Below are 19,938 nucleotides of genomic sequence, written 5' to 3'. Positions count from 1 at the left end.
CGTGGTGTGCGATACCTGGAGCTCGGAGTTCACGGCCGAGACCTCAAAGGAGGCTCAGCGGCCTAGTAGGAACCTCCCCCCCCCCCCCCCCCCCCATTCTTGTTTTGCCCTCTGACAGCGCCTATTCCAAAGGTCACTGTGCCCTTTAAGGTACCACTTCATTTGGTACCAATGAGAGAATAATTGCTAATACTTGTTCGACATCGTTCTTTTGTTCATTTTTTTAACCTTGCTCAGGGAAAACTTCTTTTTAGGCAGTGTCGGGGATAGGCCTAAGCGCAGAGGAAAAAATTCAGACCCTTATACGTTGAAGAAACGTTTTTATTTTCGAGCGAGACACTTTTGTACAAATAACACACTTGGGTGGCCGACTGGTAAGGTTGCAGCTTATCTATGTACAGCAATGGTAGATATTAAATAAACACCTGAGCCTGTGGTGGTTGTTTCGAGTTTGTTGCGTGTCATAAATAGTTCCTCCTAGCATTTTTGCTAGGAAATTTGAACGGGTTCCTGTGTGTATTAAATACTGATGGAGTTTGGGACAATCTCTGGGTCCAGATAAGGGTATGGAAGGTCCTTGCATGAGTTTCTTTTCTTGATGTCTTCGCTGATCAACTTCAGTTCCGCTCGAAACCTGAAAATAAAAAAAAACATCACCGAGATTTTTTTGCTGACTGCCAACCTAGAACTATTGCGCACGTAAATGCGTTTTGTTGGATTAACAGCATGCTTTGTAGTTTATAGAATTATGCAACGGCAGCCCCGTGCCGCAAAAGTAGGTATAAAATAAAGGAAGGTTTGGAATGCAAGCCTGCAAACGTTTCTTATCAAAAGTTCCAAGCACTGTTTTCCGGGGGAAAGCAACAGGAATAAAAATAGCATTCATTCTTATAGAGAGAGAGACCCATTTTGAAGGCCAGTGAGTGTGTACAATATATATATACGCAAAATTAAACGGTAAGCTTCAGCTTGCTGATAGCTTCAAGGAGTTTAAGTAGCAGTTTAACTGAAGAAAGCGAATAATGCATTCGATAAGCAAAGATTCGTAAGGTGTACATTACGAAAAACGAAAGAGCACAGACCTGTGTCACGGTTGAGTCATATTTCACAAGATCACAATAAAAGAGATATTCACAAAAAAATCAAAGAGAAATGTGATAATCTTACTCATCGGCGGCCCTGACGGCGAACGGTTCGTACATGTACTGAACCTCAAAGTCCCCGAGCGAGTTGGTGCCCTTGCTGCTGAGAAGCTTCGTGATGATCATGCTGTCGAGCGTGACTTGGCGCGATGGGAGAATGGACACGATGTCATCTTGCGTCCAGGCCCTCTGAAATTAGAGCGTAGTTTTCACTGACACCGGTAATGAGTATATGGTGTTAACCTTAACGAGAGTCGAGGTCTCATGACATCCATTCATTGTTCCCCGAGACACGTTGCTCAAGTACTAGCGCCAACCTCTTTTTCAAACAAGTTTTCTGGAATGTATTCTAGAGAGACCTTTGTAGATTTGAACATTTATACTGACTGCGCATGTACTTGTCATCTTTATAAGGTGTGTAGTTTTGTAGCGATAACTACATTACGATAGCATTTCGAGCATTCTGCGTGACGGCGCCACCACGCTGTCACGTCGTTGGTCACGTGGCGAAGAGCAGCTGCCGGCGGCGCGGCGCCGTGGCTGATCACGTGGTGCGAAGCAGCTGCTGCTGCTGGCGGCGCGGCGCGGCGCGCCGGGAAACCGAGCTGCCACAGCTGTGCGCATGCGCCGTGTCAAGTGGGACGAAGATGAAGAAGGAACACCAAGCGAAACGGAGCGGCGAAAGACTGACTTTGCAATTCAACTGAGCAAGTTCCACTCGGCGAGCTGTAGCTATCGCGTCACTCCAGGTTTAACCAGAGCTAAACCACCGCCAATTTTTTATGCTTCATAAATTCAGCGCGGTTAGTTCACTGGCACGATGCAATTATTCCTGATAACATACGTGGCCTTAAGTGCGAGTACCATGTCATCTTAAAGCGTTATTCGAAGCGAACTAAAATGAGGCGTGAGCCAACCAACACCGTTCCGAAAAGGCCGCTTGTCGAAAGGGGGAACAGAAGCTGGTCTGCCCATTTCTTCACTTTTCCAGTCAGTCCCTCTCTTCTAGTGTGTTTTATGCGCATGTCCGTCCTCAGAAACACTCTTTAAAATATGCGCAAAAACCTACTTGATTAAAAAGAGACCATGACAAGCACAACGCAACAGGTATACACGCACGGATGTATGCGAAGAAATCAGGTGGAGTGAGAGACGAGCGCTATTCAACTTGTCCGATTTTTCACATTAATGAATCTAACTTCTGCCACTATTAAGCTTTATAATTTCTTAAATATGCTGAGATTAACAGAAAAAACGTGACAAATATTTGTATAACAAAACCTACACGCCACTCGCGTACGAGTACCGTATCAATATATTCCAGCCCAAGAACTCAGCCACGATATGAAATACATAGTAGTAAGTGCAGAGCAGAGTAGTTAATAAGGCTCATTACTTGGTCGTAAAATCTGCGCGATTTATAGTTTGTACTCTTATATCTCACCTGTCGATGCCCGCTGACTGAGGATCATTGAGACCTCTCGCCACTGCACCACTCCGGAGAATGGACGGAAGGCAAATGCAATTCTATCTCGGTACCAGGTGAGACGGTAATACGCGACCGAGGCTGACCTACTCGTCAGCGGGTCATGCTTTCGGTCGCCAAAAGGTGGCATTGAGATCGTTCATCTCAGGATTGTAAGACTCCATAAAGCCTCTAAAATTCGTTTAACTACAGATTCGTTTCATAGGACTCATTGCGATTCCCAAGTATTCAACCTTGCATAGAGCAGATAAGTTACTCCTTTCTGACGCAGCTCTTCGCGGATGCTGCCTCTCATCTCAAACCTTCTGAATACAAGTTTTCCAGGAGTTTGTCACTTTCTTGTCACAACCCTATTGAAAAATGTGTATAGACTTGAATAGGTCGGCAAACAGGATTATGGCACATTTTGTTGGACTTTATAGGATTAAGCTCCCTGCGCGACTCAGGCTTTGAGGGACGCCTTAGTGGAGGGCTCCGAATAATTTTGAGCACCCATCGCTAATTAACGTGCACTAATATCACACAGTGCCTGATAGTCGCGGGTTCGAACCTGCCGGCGGCGGTAGAATTTCGATGGAGGGAAAATGTTAGAGGTATGTGTACTTTGCTGTGTCAGTGCAGGTTAAGATTCCCAGGTGGTCGAAATTATCCGCAGCTCTCCACTACGGCGTCCCTCAGAGCATGAACCGCTTCAGGAAGTCCATCCTATAAAGCCACCCATAGTCCTATTCGCTGACCCGTTCAAACCTATATAATTTTTCGGTGGGGAAGTCATGGACATATTTTGTCCGCTCATGTTTCGGCAGCATAACTCGTATATGTCTCTCTCTGCGACGAACCTTGTCCTTGGGCGGCCCATTGTAGAGGAAGGCGGGGTAGTTTGGCGGGAAGGCGTACTCCTCGTACTGCTGGAAGTTTGCCGCCGCGTGGCCCACGCTGCACTGCTGGATGATGGCCGTCACGGTGTCAATGACCTGCTCCACGTTGGTGAACTTCCCGTGCTCCTCTCCTGGCACGCCCTGCGGAGAAATGGCACAGCGTTACCACTTGTGACCGGTTCCTCAATTGGTTTATCGGCTACTCGATGGATTGATTGCTCTTTTGGGTCAGTGACCAAGCAAGTGATCCACTGAGTTGCTTGTGTACTTGCTTAGAAAGGCGAGGCAAGCAAGATGACGCCACGTTCATTCTGTCAGCTTTGGACGACTGATTCAATGAACTCACCTGAAATTATCATATCCAGAAAATCCTGGCCATCTGGCCACCGCCTCAACCTTGCGCACTTATTGATGGCACCTCAGTAACTATATAGTAGCCTGTCTTTAATGTTGGGTTAAACAGCAACTACTGCATACATTCGAATTAAATTCAGGCTTTGTCGTGGTGATCCCATCAAGATCAGCGGAATATACAGAATGCATTATTTATTTATTACTTAAGCCGCCGTGGTAGCTGAGTGGTTATGGCGCTCGGCTGCCGGCCCGAAAGACGCGGGTTTGATCCCGGCCGCGGCGGTCGAATTTCGATGGAGGCGAAATTCTAGAGGCCCGTGTACTGTGCGATGTCAGTGCACGTTAGAGAACCCCAGGTGGTCGAAATTTCCGGAGCCCTTCACTGCGGCGTCTCTCATAGCCTGCGTTACTTTGGGACGTTAAACCCCTATAAGCTATAAGACAATTATTTATTACAGTATAATATCTTATATACCTCCACTGCGCTGAGGAATATTTTATTTCTCTTCACTAGCGGACTTCAAATAGTTGCTCAGTCGTACTGTGAGCTTATGGGAATGAAAATGACATTTATTACTGAATTTTCGCGATCAGCCGCCGCAGTGGCTGAGTGGTTATGGCGCTCGGCTGCTGGCCCGAAAGACGCGGGTTCGATCCCGGCCGCGGCGGTCGAATTTCGATGGAGGCGAAATTCTAGAGGCCGGTGTACTGTGCGATGTCAGTGCACGTTAAAGAACCCCAGGTGGTCGAAATTTCCGGAGCCCTTCACTACGGCGTCCCTCATAGTCTAGTCGCTTTGGGACGTTAAACCCTCTTTAACCAATTTTCGCGATCAGCATGAATCCTTGAATTTTCGTGCAACATCTTGTGACAGAAACACGAAATGCTGGCTTGTCTGAAACGCCTGCATATAGATGTGTCATTCAGCACCGTACCTACCACAAGAAAAGCTCTTATCAACTGATAGCACTGAGGCTACGCAGACCGGACGCCGCAAAAGCTAAGCTTAGCAGTGGCTGTCTCGGCCTAATAAACAGTTTTCTGCGCCTCTATGATATCACAGTTCAAATGACGCTTTACAAAAAGAGCTTGCTCGCTAAGATATGTTTAGTATTTTTGCTTACTGCACGCTGAGCGGACCTTGATGGTCGAGCTTCTTAGTATCCTCTTGCTGAAATGGTCTAGAGCTTGCGTACGGAATGGCAGGGGATAATAGGCGATCCGCGATAAATCCATCACTTATTGTAACAATATTTTATGCACGATGTCAAGTGAATAGTTCGTATATATTAGCTTCCAAGCGAAGGCAGGTACTTGTTTAAATGCTGTTCGTATTAAATGAAGGCACACATAAGTATACAAAAGTTCACGAAGACTGACCACGTCTACGAGTTTGAACGTACGCGAGAGACTTGTGCCATAATTTTTCTTCGTTTTTGTTTCCGACACTTAGTGGAAACCAATTCTGTGCAACTAATTCATTCACCAAAGAATATGGAGTAAGAACTGTTCGATCCGGCACAATGTTAAAAAATTCTGCGATGCAATAAGTGATAAAACGCACTAGACGTCTGCGGTAAATCTTTCAGCACATCTTAAACTGTTCCAGGAACGACCAGACCGGCTAGCCGGCAGCGGCCGCCTAGAAAAGCACCGACATTCGATCTGCCGCATAGGATGGACGTGCATGATTTCCGGTCAACTTTCTCGGCCAATAACGTTCTGTTCACTTAGAGCGACAGCCTAACCCTTTCGTCCCACGTATTGCCACTGGCTTCTTGTGTCGAGCAATCTAATAAATGATTCATCTCGTTGTTGTTGCTGATGTGGTCGCGCACCACACATCTGGCACGACCACGTATGTGAATCATTCAGTGTACGGGATCTAGCTGCACCGCGTGCTTTCCTGGTTCATAAATAATCCGAAGACTTCATCGTGAATGGTTAGAATGCTTTGTGTGGTTAACTATTGGTCTGCATTCTTCTTTTCGTCTGTGCAGTGTGTCAGTAAGGAAACCACGAAGCCACGTCGAAGTCCCCCCACACCACCTTTTATTTTTTTTTCTTAGGCCTGCGCGGATACGAGAAGAGAGTATACTTGCCTTAATGCCGACGCCCGTCAGGTGGCGCTCTTTAACAAGCTCGTCTCTCCACTGGTGCAGCTCGTAGTCGTTTTCAAGCTTCTCTGGCGTGTCTGCGTTATTTAGGAGGTGATATGTTTCACATATCGCCGAGTGGCTGAATAAAGAGGTGCTCACCGTAGTAGTAGTTGACAATCTTCGCCACGTAGTTTCTGATCGCCGCGTTAATCCTTATTGCGTCGTCCCTGTACGGATACCATGGGAGCACCTCAGGGCTGAGTACCTGTAGTTGAAACGTAAGTAGTACACGACTATAGTTTAGGTGGCCTCGCGATTGAAAACGGACAGAAATGAATACTTAAAGCAACGATTTCTGTTATATTTCGTGATTTCTGATGTGTAGCTTCCTAACACGTAGTTAATTTTTGTTCATCGTTACATGCCTGGCGTATAGCATAGCATTCCGTGCTCACAACGGCTAATATAATAAACACAGCGCGTTTGATTAAGCTCCAAACTGCGACATCGCCAAGATAAGTTTGGCATCTCATTGCAAAAGCATATGTTATTACACGAACCAGCAGCGATCATAGTCATACTGCGAGATGCTGATGATATACTATGGCGCTCAATATGACTTGCAACGCGCCTGAAGTGAACCAACTGGGCGTTCCGCTTTATAGTAAAACAATGCGGCCTTATACTGAGCACCCAAATTACACAAACATTAAGTGTTCATTATTGGCCTCAACGTCTCAGTGCAGAAGTTTGCAGCAACGCTGGGCTGGCACTGCTTGCAGAACTGAACTCCGGCCAGAACTCATTTTCAGCGCGATAGTATATCTACAAAGCTCAGCGTATCTATCAACGTATTTTGCGCTGCTTGTGGATTTGCAGATCAGAAGAACTGATAGCGGAGAACCCCTTTCTGCCTGCAACAGTGAATGCATCGCAGGTGATGCCAGAATAAAAAGGCTGTAGCGTTCATAAAACGCCAGTTACTAGCGCGCAAACTTACCCCTCTAGACTCTATATCCTTTTCCGGGTTCCCATGAACGTCGAGCCTCCAGACATCCAGTCTGTTCGAAGAAAAAAAAGTTGGTATGACAACCTGCCCGCGAAAAGAACGCAGTAATATGACACATGAGTCTAAGCGAATCCTTCAGTTTAATTTGCATTGCCGTGCAGAATTCCCTTTTTTCTTCGTGATTTGTTTCCTTATCGAACCATCACGCAGCCAGGCGTTCTCATGAGTTTCCTCAGGGAGTTGCACGTTCCAGTAGCGCTTAACCTAACTCCCTTTTTATTAGCACCAGAGGTGTTCAAAGGGGACGCGATAAAAAAAACGGAACCTTACTACGTGATTGTTATCAGTGCGCGAAAAAATGCCGGTGTCCTGAAGCACTGCTCTAGTCATCTTATCATTATTGTTTCATTATACAAGCGGTCCAGTGTGAGAAGAAAGTTAAAAAAATGCAGCCTTCCAAATTCCTCACCCTCTCCGAATGATCTCGAACATGCCGTTCACTCCGACAGCCAGAGTCTTGTCCACCCATCCTCCTGGACTGATGAGTTTGCTGATGCCACGCCTGCAATGGGGCGTGGAATCAATGCAGTGTGCCACATGGCGACAATTGCTTCCCCAAATTAAGCTACCTCCTTGGCACCAGAGGACACGTTAAGCGCTAGTTTGTTGGCTTCTATACAAATATCCCTCTTATTGGAGGCAATACCATTAGTAGGGAAGCAGCAAATCGGGTAGGCTCAACTATTAAACTGTACAGAGGGACACACAAGTACAGCAGCATTCCGTGTTAATAAAGGAATAGGTTGATACATTTTCCCACGTTTAAATGAAGGATCACGAATGCCTGTGATATCTAGCACACACACGTAAACACAAATTAGTCAACGTAAGGCAAGAACCACGATAGGGGGCGCCACACTCACGAATTGATGGCGATCAGGAAAAGGAAATGGGGTGCCATGAGCTTGAACAGGGGGTGCGATGGACTCAGGTTTCGATGCGTGCACACAGTGACGCCTTCCATAAGCAGGTGCGTGAAGCCTGCCGGATGAAGTGGGAGAGGAAAGTGAGTTAAGTGCGCCACTCTGACACGAAGTCGCTTCAAGTCTAAGGAGCGGCGCAAGCTGCTACGGTGGAGAGACCAGAACACTGGGTCTATTTTAACGGCTACGTGACTAATTCCCATATTCCGAATACACTGCCCTAGACACGCCTTTCTCTTATATGCCGATGATATAAAAAACTTGAGCGAATATTTTGAGGGACATGCAGATTCGCGTCCCCCAGACCGACGACATCACGCGAGCATAAACAAGGCACACCGAGACACGGCACGTGCTCAGGATTCAGCAAGAAAATGCTTCAGACATTTATCGAACTACTTTGAAGAAGTTTTGTGGCTGTTTCTTTCGAGAAAACAATAATACCTCTCTTTAACGCTGCGATATTGCAAGTATCAGGATCGGACGGGTAATCCATCGCAAGCCTAAACAAGTCTTACGTTCACCTAGTTCGCGTCTGTCAGGCATCCGATGGTGCTTACCTAAGTGTGAGCACGACTGGTGATAGCTCGAGTCTGAGTTGTTATAATACATCTTGGCGGCTATCCACGTGTACGGGGGGTCCGACGGCAGAAACACCTGGTTTGTCAAAAATTGAACGAGGAGTTATTTACAACGCTTGAAATTAAAAAAAATATATAAAGCCTCGCTAATGTAGACGCGTAGCAAATACTGGGTACGTACGGGATTGTCTAGTGATTTCTGCTGCCTTAACTGAATGGCGATGGGCATCAAGTCGTTTCTCTTGTTGAGGAAGAACAGAGCCATGGATCCCCACAGCTGAAAAAAAGATCATATTTCGGGCTAGAGAAATGCTAACCGAGCGCTAGGAAATAGAAGCGCCTGCTTCAGTAGACAGCCGTAAATAGTCATAAGCAAAAATAGTAATGTGAAGCCAGGCGAGCGTGAAACTCGTAGTGGCCAACAAAACTGAATTATTATAGTGGGAACTTCAGAAGGGAAAGTTGGCATTAACGTTGGAAGTAATAGTCGAGTAAAATGCACCACCAGCGAAGCAGCGGCGCCTTTAAACTCACCGTCTCTCCGGTCATCAGGGGAACTCCTTCGACCAGAGGAATGTCTGTTATGAAGATCTTGTTGTTCTCCAGGGCTTCATCCAAGCTCATTCCATCGAGAAAGGGCTTGACCATGTATTCTTCCACGCCAAACCTGAACATTCACGTTTGTTTGAAGAAATGTATTTGACAGGGCCACATTCCGGTGCACAGGTTTACGTTGTTACTATTCTTGTATGAAGCATAAAATGCTTTCATCTCCGATTCTCGGCCGACTCAGTCAAAACGTCGTCCGGAAACCGCGGAGAACCTGATAGCGAACATGAAACGAACTTTCCGAGAATATTTGTCCGAGTGTAAGCAGCTTGGCGCGCACTAAAGAACCTGTGCGCCGCGCGTGGAAGCGCGCCGTGCAGGTTTTCGAACACTGCAACCGCGGCGAAGGTCGGGTTGTCGGCGGCAGCGAGTAGAACATTTTCGCTCTCAGCGCAACACGAACGCGACACAAGACGAAGGACTAGCACAAACAGGCGCTGACCCCTTGCCCAGGCTTCTTCCCAGTGCAAAAAGTGCCAATGTGTCCCCGATTACAAGAACACGTGCATCCTGTTCCGACATAACAATAAATTAACACGCGAAGTAATGGAGGCTTTTTATATTCACCACAACTGCGCAAAATGTATCAGCAGCCCTTCCATAACGTTATTCGAGAGGAAATTGAGCTATCTGACCTCCCACGTGCCTTCCAGATAACTTTTGTTGATTGATAAGTAGAAAGAAAAACTGGTATTGGCGCAAGAAACGGGGACACAGAAGGCACACATAAGACAGGACTGACGCCAACTTACAACTGGGGTTTATTGCACTTAGCCTGCCTTTTTGTACCACAACCAAGTCATATCAACAAATGCGTAAACGTTGTACATATCAAACGGCAATTCATGCGAACACTGGCAACAAAGTAACGCTGATCACTACAGAATCTAATCTATACAGAGCTTGTGAAGCCAACTCCTTTTCTGGCCAGCAGAAATAATAACAACATCATCCAAGGGGCATGACAAGTCCACACTATCAATTTATGAAACGCGTGAAGAAGGCGAAAAAGAGCACGAATTGAACGACAATGAGATAAAACCACGTGAAAAAAGATGACAATAATGAGGGATGAAGTCTGAAGATACAGCGCCTAGCGTCAAGTGATAAAAACTGAATATCATTCCTGTAAATAACAGTCGTCTTAGCGTCTAAAAAACTAAAAATTGTAAAACACCGAAAGAAAGGACGAAACAAGAGCACAAAACCAAGGGAAATCTGCGAACTACAAAAAAACCTTCTATAAAAGACGTCTCGGCACTGCTAAGAATAATGGAAGGCCTGCTAACGCATTTGTTTCCAGCTTTTCTGATGAAATATGCCTCAACAATATCTCTCTCAGTTTTATCCCAGTTGTAAGTTGGCGTCAGTCCTGTCTTTTGTGTGCCTTCTGTGTCCCCGTTTCTTGCGCCATTACCAGTTTTTCTTTCAACATGAACGAACTCGCCCAAACTAGAGTTTTAATTGATAAGTGGTTCACTGTTTATATTTATACGCTTTTCGTTCTTCAATAAAAAACAAGCTGATAGTCAGCGCCTGCTTGTGCTAGTCCTTCGTCTTGTGTCCCGTTCGTGTTGCGCTGAGAGCGAGAATGAACACTTACCAACTCGCCCAAATTTCCGCCTTGCTGAGCGAGTAGAACTGTGTGTGTTACGGGCCGGGACACATTTTTTCTTATTTCTTTTTTTTTTAGTCTCAACATAATTTATGTTTGTGTTACAGCGATTCCACCTAATTTCTCGTAAGTTGTGATGCCCGCTGACGTGGAAGTGACTGAGATGTCAAGGTTGCGCTTGTGTGCGCCCCAACTTGGAGATAAAGAACGAACAGAAGCGGAGGGTCCGCAAAAAAAAAAAAGTGACGTAAAGCTGGCGGTTCGGGGCTCGCGTTCTGTCGACGGAGCGCCTCCGCCTATGGTATGGTTGTGTTGATGGGAGAGAGACCTTTAAATGAGGCAATTTTTTACTCTGCAGAAATAGACACAGAAAGCTTAAACGTCTACGTTGCTCATTTGTGAACGCGGGATCGTGAGCCGGAGTTCCCGGGTTCGAACCCGACCGCGGCGGTTGCGTTTTTATGGAGGAAAAACGCTAAGGCGCCCGTGTGCTGTGCGATGTCAGTGCACGTTAAAGATCCCCAGGTGGTCGAAATTATTCCGGAGCCCTCCACTACGGCACCTCCTTCTTCCTTTCTTCTTTTACTCCCTCCCTTATCCCTTCCCCAACGGCGCTGTTCAGGTGTCCAACGATGTATGAGACAGATACTGCGCCATTTCCTTTCCCCAAAAACCAATTAATTAAAAAAGCGCGTGAGTTTTTGTCTTGCTGCGCGCTATAGCGAGGTACGCGGCTCATGTGCTTTGTGGTGTAGTAGCTTGACCTGGTACGGTATGATGCACGCATTCTGTTTGGGTAGTACTCTGAAGTGATTCTTTCCTATACCGAATCCTGTGCTTCTTCATTAGTTGTACCTTCGATTTTGAAGTAACGTCTGGCACGAAAAAAGCAGTGTAACTCAGTGGTTGTGATACCACAGTTGCGGTTAAAAAAGAAATCGTGAAGGAGCTGTTGCAGGGCACCGCACTTTTTCCCATTCTTGGCCAAAAAATTCTTTTAGTGCGTATGTCGTACAAGGTCACTACTTCCCATTATAAATTGTTCTCTTCATCACTGCATTTCTATAAAGGCTTGAAAAAGAATTAAATTCGATGTTTTTCTGCATCAATGCCAGTGCGGAAAAATATAACGACTATTTGCCATCATGCGCTAACTTTGAAGTCCGCTCTTTTATTAGCTAGGAAGATCAATAACGATGGAAATAAAAAAAACTGCAGGCAAAGACTTACTTTTCCGGAATAGCTTTGCAAAGCGTTATGAGATAAGGGTTGACGCCTTGCACTCGTTGCAGACCAAACCATCGATCTTCGTTCCAGTGATCCAGGCACTGCGGTTCGTGAATGCCGTTATAAACAACCGAGCGGCACAAATGAATCTTTGCAAGTCTTCAAGCAAATAGAATCATCATTGCAATTATCATCATTAGCCTAACTGATCCACTGCAGGACAAAATTATCTCTCATATCCCTAACATTAACCCGGTCGAGTGCCAACTGCGCTCACCTTATCCCCGCAAACTTCATAATCTCATCGGCACACCTGACTCTCTGCCGCTCCCTGCCCTACCCATGCTCATTTCTTCTTCATCTCGACTAGGTTGCATTAACCCTCGTTTGTTCCTTTACCTATTCTGCTCTCTTCAGATATCTTAACGGTACCCCTAGCATTGTCCTTTCCATAGATCACTGTATTGTCCTCAATTTAACCTTTTTAATTCAACCATTTTCTTTAGCCTCCACGTTTCTGCCCCATAGGTGGGTACTGATGAAATGGAGCTCTTTTATTCTGCCTTGTTGAGGAATATTGGTAAACTACCATTTTATCCCCTGAGAGTGCCTATGAAATGCCCTCCACCCGTTGTATAATTTTTCTTATTATTTTACCCTCTAGGTCCGGATCTGCGGCCACTACCTGGCCTGTACCATCCTTTGGCTCACCGCTTCACAACAAGGCAGGGCCATCATGACAGACATCGGTTCATCACCACAACGCCTCCCCCAAGTCCCATAGTTTTTCTCCTTGAGACGCGAGACCTCGAACTACGGTGCAACCAATCCCGAAGATTATGGACATCACTTTCATTCAAGAGCACCAGCAGGCTCGTGCCAGTCACCAGACGGGACGCTTGCAAGACGCGTGCTCTAAAGATGCCAGGCACGCAAATAAGGTCACATCCACTGCATCAGTCGGGCCAAAAGGTCATACCGTACTTCACCACACAAACGTTTGCACCTCAAACTGCTGGAGATGTGCAAGCAATGGCAGAAGCCATCTTTCTCCAGCAGCACATTACATAGACGCACAGGCAGCCAGGGTGCTCTACGTGCCTTTACTGACAACAACATACCTGAGCACTTGAGGGGCCCGTTCAACATTCATATTCGCCAATATACAACGTGCTCAACTGCGGGTCTTTATGGAATAGATTACGGGCTATCAGGTTAGATACAGGGCAATCAACGGGCACGTGATATTGCTTGCGAAACCCTCCGAGCAACCCTCCGATGTGGCCATACATTTGTGGCACCAAAAAAGAACGAGCCAATCACCGCAAGTTGCGAAGAAAGAGAATTTGCGCTCTTCGTGCGGGCCACTGCCAGTTACCATCGTCTTCGCGCGCTCTCTCACGATGCGATGCCTGAATTCACTAAGCTCAGACGCACTCCTTGACATGCGACATCTTCAACCATCACATCAACAAATGTCAAGGGCGCGCGCACCTCCAAGTCTGCGGGGGATTCGAAGACAGTAAACACGCGTAGTATGAAGTGCGCTAGGGGGCAACCCAATCGCCTTATTTCCTCTTCGGTACCTCCCCACATCCCCCATGTATAGCGGAGCGGTCTAGTAGCTTACCCTGGGTTCTCCTAGGCTGTACTTGTACACCCGCCTCAGGTCATCCATGGATTGCCAGTGCGTCACCTTGATCTTGATCAGCTTGGTCTCGACCATCATGCGCGCTTTCATCGACAGGATGTCCCACTGAGAAGAAGAGAAGGAAAACGGATGTTCAAGTGCATAGGAACTTCCTGGTCCAAAAATTTCGGAAGAAGCCCTGTTGACAAGTTATTATTCCTTCGATTGTAACAAGATAAATTAAGAGATAACTTTCGGAAATCTTTGTCACAAGTCGAACAACACAGGTAGTGATAAAAAGCGCCCTAAATTGTTCTCTTAATTCTATCGAAGGCGCTCATTAGCTTGCTGTCTCATCATGAAGTGTAGATAATTTTTAAATACATTGACAAAGAAAAATAAAGTGTTCACTTTCTGAATACTGCGAGATATGCCTTACCTTGTATTCATGACTGAACTGTTCATCCTCAGGAAGGCGGTATGACTGAAAAGAGCAAAATGCGCGATTAAGTGTGATACTTTAAATGAAGAACTCCTGCTGCGGGTCAACTCTTGTTTCTCGGTTCAAATGTATAAAAAATATCGAAATATTTTTATTATGAAACCCTTCCACCGAATTTAATTGTTTATCGAGGTAAAAATACAAACAGCAGCAGAGAACAAGTAAGCGAAATTTTGAGGCAGATATCCGATAAAATAAAATCACAGCATAGCGATGACAGGATGAATTAACTAGCATGAATAAAGATATTTAACGTGAATTTGATTTGTAGTAAATGACCTAATATGCACACCTTAGCATTTTGGCAGCGTTCTTTGTACAGTAACAAATGTGCAAAAATGGTGCTTCTAAATTTTTTGCATTTCTACGAGTTTAGTCGACATAGTGCGCAAATAAGAGGTCTGCTTTCAACAATCTCCAATTACGCGGCACCAGTCTCCAAATCTGAGGGAACAGTCTCCTAATCTGCGGAAACAGTCTCCTAATAAGATCTAAAATTTCAAGCCTGGCAATAATTCTCGGGTTAATCTTTACTAAAATTATGTCCCACAACTTCAGCCGTTAAGCTCAAGATACATTAGCATTTCCGAAGGAATGCGGCCATTAAGCTCGCTACACATACGCACCGTAAACGCATAAGGCTGTCAATAACACAGCCACCATTGAATTTCATGGCTCAATGTTGGTGTCATCTTCTTCGTGTCTAACGCATCAGACTGAAATCTCTTTCCCGTTGCGTCGGTTTCTTCCGTCACTAAGTTACTGGACACTCAAGTAACTAAACTTCCAGGTCTGATTTCTTACTTCCTTGCAAAAAAATTCAATAGGGCACCTGATACCGTTATGTGCTAGCAATGCTATAGCATTATCAGCCGTTGGTGACTTTACCGGAAGTGACGCCACTCCGGTCTTGTGACGTCACTTTCCTTCAGCCACACTCCTCTCTAGGGGGGTCGCTTCCCTCTAGCCAATGGGCGAATCTTAGGACCGACGACACATTTTGGACCCATGGGGCATTTAATGGTACCGCATTAACAAACTTCAAAAGCACGCATTCATTCAGTCGCGCTGCTCTTGATATCATCACCTTCCGAACAGCTTGATTGCACGTTTGTTCGTTGATTTGTACCGCGCACGCGCTTATTAACGAACAAAGAAATTGACGCTGATGACCATTGAAGTTGCAATGAACGCCTGTCAGCAGGTATTATTTTTGGGCGTCAGAGAGCACTTCAACATGTAAAAAAAGAAAAAAATATGCCTCAGTTGAAGCACTGAACTCTTGAGATCTCAACTGCCGGCTTCAATACACGGTGGTCCTGAGGATCTCATTCACTTCATCTGTGCCGTCTCCTCTCCTTTGCCTTCTTCGCCTCTTAAAGGGGCTCTGAAACGCCTTCCGAGGAGAGCACATTAACTCACTTAATCACAGCACTGTGTTGCCATGAAAACCAGGGCCGAATAATACTCTTCTACACGCAGCAGACGACCCACAATCGCGCGTCAAAGTTGGCGAGCCCTTCCCGGCGACATTTTCATGCTCGCACTCTCCTCCGTCGCTCACATCTACGTATACAAGTTGAGAGGTGGCTGTTGGTTAGATTATTTCAGACGTCAGACAGCTACCATGGCCGCGGCCAATAAGCCGCTTATCTCCGGCGGGTCGGGAAGCTCTGCTTTCAGATGGGGGTCGGCGAAGGAGAGCCTACCTTCCAGCGTGCGAAAAGCGACGAGAGGAGAGGGAAAGGCGCGAAGACGCTGAAATTCGAATTTTAACTACAGATAACTCACATTCTACAAAGCGCACTTAAAAAATCCTTGCTGGAAACTATTCGTGAAGCGGCGTGCTTCAATATCCCAGGCATTCCGCAATTTTATTAGAGCCCCCTTCAAAGCCCCTTTAACCTACGGCGCAGTTTGAACGTATATTCAAACTGGCGTAGTTACAGCGCCTTTCCCGGACAATCTTCACGACATGCTCCACCTTAATAATAACAATAATTGGTTTTCGGGGGAAAGGAAATGGCGCAGTATCTGTCTCATATATCGTTGGACACCTTAACCGCGCCATAAGGGAAGGGATAAAGGAGGGAGTGAAAGAAGAAAGAGAGAAACAGGTGCCGTAGTGGAGGGCTCCGGAATAATCTCGACCACCTGGGGATCTTTAACGTGCACTGACATCGCACAGCACACGGGCGCCTTAGCGTTTCGCCTCCATAAAAACGCAGCCGCCGCGGTCGGGTTCGAGCCCGGGAACTCCGGATCAGTAGTCGAGCGCCCTAACCACTGTTACGTCTCGCCTACAACGCGCGGTATAGCCGGCGCGGATTCAACGGACGCCGCGGCTTCGTTCAAAGCGGCGGTCATTTGGACCCGTTCAGTACTGCCGTAACGCCTCCCGCCAAGCGCGTCCAGGCAGGTTTCAATGGCACGTGTCGTCGTGTGTGCGTGTGTGTGTGTGTGTGTGTGTGTGTGCATGTTGGTGCTCACGCTTGTCAAAGCGCGGCAGCCGGGGAGAGGAGCTCCCCAACTGGGAGGCGAGGAGGTCTGACCGGCGCCGGCCCGGCGGACGCGTCTCTCCACGTCTCGACATGTCCGCGCGTCGCCGTCTAGTGCGACTCATCCCGAGGCGTTCCTTCTTGCCCTCGACTCCGTGGGTATAAAAGCAGCTGCTCCGGACGCCAGAGAGAGAGGCCGAGAGAGAACGCCGCGCGCCCCTGCGCGCGCGTTCTTCCTTCTTCCTCTGAAACCCTACCTATCCTTCTCTCTATCTGCACGCTGGCAGTGGTGGTGGTGTTTTAACACCAGTCACAGGCCCGTGCATTTTCCTTTCCTCTTCCCCTTTCATCCACTTACTACTACGCCAAAGAGAGACTTCATTTCTTCCTTCGAGTAACGTGGTCGCCCTGACCGGCTGCTCTTTTGCGATGCCAGAATAAACAAGTTGTTCTGTTGCCAGTCGAGTCATCCTTTGCCGGGACCTTCGGATGTTTCCAGCTTTGCCCCAGGCCGCCAGGCCAACGCTACCTTTGGGGCTTGCAACCCAAATGCAACACCACTGAGCAACCGCGGCGGGTGCTCCACCTTAAAGTGTCTGTTTTTGCGCATTCGAGGGCATTCTAACTTTCGCCGTTTTTCTAGCTCTTGCGTCAGCCAAGACCCGTGGGGAGAGTATCGCGTCCCCATCTGGTCTTACAGGATGTCCATGCCGCCGTACCTGCGTGGGACCCTCGGGGATCCAGGCCTTGTAGCGGTACAGCTTGCGCTTGCGCTGAAGCTCATCGCGCCGCTGCCGCTGGTTGGGGTCGTCGTGGGGCAGCACGCAGTCGTACATGGTGACGAAGAAGTGCACGTTCGCGGGAAGCCACCGGTGGAAAGGGAACACGTACAGCTCGCCCGTCATCTGGTCCTGCACTTCGATGCGGTCGATGAACCAGGCGTGGCCGAAGCCGAAGCTGTCGCGCCATACCTCCACCTGCGAGAGAACAAGCACCGATGATACGCGAAATCGCCACGTTAATTTGACAAGTGAAGTTTGCCTTCATGCGTGCTCTGGTCTTATTTTGTAAAATAAAGTCTATTAGAGAACCCGCCGTGGTGGCTGAGTGGTTAGGGCGCTCGACTACTGATCCGGAGTTCCCGGGTTCGAACCCGACCGCGGCGGCTGCGTTTTTATGGAGGAAAAACGCTAAGGCGCCCGTGTGCTGTGCGATGTCAGTGCACGTTAAAGATCCCCAGGTGGTCGAAATTATTCCGGAGCCCTCCACTACGGCACCTCTCTCTTCCTTTCTTCTTTTACTCCCTCGTTTACACTTCCCTTACGGCGCGGTTCAGGTGTCCAACGATATATGAGATAGATACTGCGCCATTTCCTTTCCCCAAAAACCAATTATTATTATTATAAGTCTATTAGAGCCCTTTATTTTGGGGCTTGAAGTTTGAATTAACACATACTCTCCAGTTCTGATGCATACTGTTTTCCAGGAAGCCGGCTAATTCGCCTCAACAGATATTGGCACTGCGCTGCCATATATGTACCTAAAAACGCCCGCCAACAGACATATTCCTCGCTGTACATTTGAAAATGGTCACAACATTACTTCCCAGTGGCTTCCAGGTAACAGCGGCATCATTGGTAATTGGAGATAAAGCTGCTCGATAGCCCCATGCGAGAGCGCAACGTATCCTCGTTCCACTGGTAACAGCCGATGCATTACATAAGGGAGATTCGTGTGCTTACCAACAACACGACTTTGACCTCACGGAGCGCCCCGGGAAACTCGGACCCCACCTTTGCAAACGCAACCCTTCACCGCAACTCAAGCTACCTCCCGGCCTATCCCGCGTAGTTGAAGCGTTGTTGTATGGCCTGTGATTTTGGGCAGCGTTCACGAGTGCTTATTATTATGTAGTTGGGATGGCTTATTCTCCAGCGTGTGAACCCTGTAGGCGTGAGGGGACCTTCTCTGCTGCGACACTCGCTTTGACGATGAACGTGTGTGTCGGGAAGCCGCCCTGAACAGTTTAGATTGACGTTTCCTAACAAAAGTTGGGTTTGCAGGACCTAACATTTAATCACCACAGAACACATTAAAAGAGTTGCTTAGGTATTTAAGAGCCGTAGGCTTAAGCAGCCGTCTGCAGAAGCACAGTTGACTTGATTTGCTTTTACTAAGCCCACAGGACATATGACCACAGCCGCGTTCAGTTTTCACAACAAATCCCACCTTCCTTCCGTTTCACTGTTCGGTCGCATGCTTTATCTCATTTCGCTTGTGTAGGGTAGCCAATCGGACGTATACCTCGTTAACTTCTCTCCCTTTATTTTCTTCATTTCTTTCTTTCTCGCTTCCCACCGTTCGCTCTGCAGACGCCCCAAGCACTACAGTCATACAACCCATGTTACAACGCTGTTCGTTGAGCAGCATCGTTTCTCGGACTGCCGTGAAAACCTAAGCCTATTCACAAACCATCCTTCTGATCGTTTTCACAGCCCCAAAAATATAGAAGAATATAGAAGAACAAAAAATATAGAAATATCGATACTGGGCGATGCTTTAACGAATGTCCGACGTCATTACGGCAAACGTGTGATGCGCGGGAAAACCCCGGACTTCCGGCCGTTCAACGCCGGCAACGTTATCGGCTGGGAACAGCCGAAGGAATGACCTCGCAATCCGGTTGCGGCAAGGCAGTATGTTTTGCATATTGGGACATTGCGTGGAGGCTACACAGGCGAAGCCATCATTTTTTTCTTCAGCTGTTTTATTTTTTTATTTAAAGTACAGTTGTGCCTTGTAGAATTTACGAAGAAAAATTGTTGCTATGGAAGAACTACGATGCTAGGATAAAAAGGAAAAATAACAACTGCCCTGCTTTTCAAAAAGCACGGTGCGCATGACTTACGTGTGAAATTAAACCCTTAAAAAGCATTGAATACGTTCGCGGTAGCTGTACGTATTTTGTCGATTGAGGAACGGAAGTAGTTGATTAAACATTTGGGCAGGAGATAATTTGACAAAAAGCAGGAGAAAAAATAACATGCTCCCGGCGGGAGCTGGACTCATGACCTCCGAATGTCGCGTGAGATGTTCTACCAAATTAACTACCGTAGCTCAGATCACAGTGTATCGAACTTGACAACACAGGAGCAGTTTTGCATTTTGCCTCCATTGCAATGCGGTCGCCGCCGCCAGGAATCAAGCCCACGGCGCCGTGCATATAAGCAGGTTCACCGCAATCACTGAGTAACCACGGCCGGAAAAAACTGAAAATTGGTTTTGAAGAAAGGAAATGGCGCAGTAACTGTCCCACTTATCTCGA

The 19,938-nt window shown here is 47.1% G+C and overlaps 1 protein-coding gene across 3 annotated transcripts in view; it reads right to left on the bottom strand.

The window, feature by feature from the left end:
• Nucleotides 1-307: 307 nt before the first annotated feature.
• LOC144129093 (allene oxide synthase-lipoxygenase protein-like) overlaps nt 308-19,938 on the bottom strand; it is a 41,631-nt gene continuing 22,000 nt past the window's right edge. For 2 of the 3 annotated variants that reach the window (XM_077663004.1, XM_077663002.1), the window contains exons 3-17: nt 17,333-17,590; nt 14,053-14,097; nt 13,614-13,739; nt 11,987-12,084; nt 9,067-9,199; nt 8,714-8,809; nt 8,512-8,608; nt 7,892-8,009; nt 7,438-7,530; nt 6,960-7,020; nt 6,119-6,224; nt 5,963-6,054; nt 3,468-3,647; nt 1,168-1,331; nt 308-634 (exon numbers count right to left, since the gene is read on the bottom strand). In XM_077663004.1, coding sequence (XP_077519130.1) covers nt 520-634; nt 1,168-1,331; nt 3,468-3,647; nt 5,963-6,054; nt 6,119-6,224; nt 6,960-7,020; nt 7,438-7,530; nt 7,892-8,009; nt 8,512-8,608; nt 8,714-8,809; nt 9,067-9,199; nt 11,987-12,084; nt 13,614-13,739; nt 14,053-14,097; nt 17,333-17,590 — 1,782 coding nt within the window. In that variant the 3' untranslated portion in view covers nt 308-519. The remainder of the gene's footprint in view (nt 635-1,167; nt 1,332-3,467; nt 3,648-5,962; nt 6,055-6,118; nt 6,225-6,959; nt 7,021-7,437; nt 7,531-7,891; nt 8,010-8,511; nt 8,609-8,713; nt 8,810-9,066; nt 9,200-11,986; nt 12,085-13,613; nt 13,740-14,052; nt 14,098-17,332; nt 17,591-19,938) is intronic. The other variant, XM_077663003.1, reaches the window with a different exon arrangement.

This window comes from Amblyomma americanum, chromosome 4 (genome assembly GCF_052857255.1).
Source record: "Amblyomma americanum isolate KBUSLIRL-KWMA chromosome 4, ASM5285725v1, whole genome shotgun sequence".
NCBI classification, from domain to species: Eukaryota; Metazoa; Arthropoda; class Arachnida; order Ixodida; family Ixodidae; genus Amblyomma; species Amblyomma americanum.
Note: the sequence above shows the minus strand (reverse complement) of the source record. Positions and strands in the feature narration are given on the sequence as shown.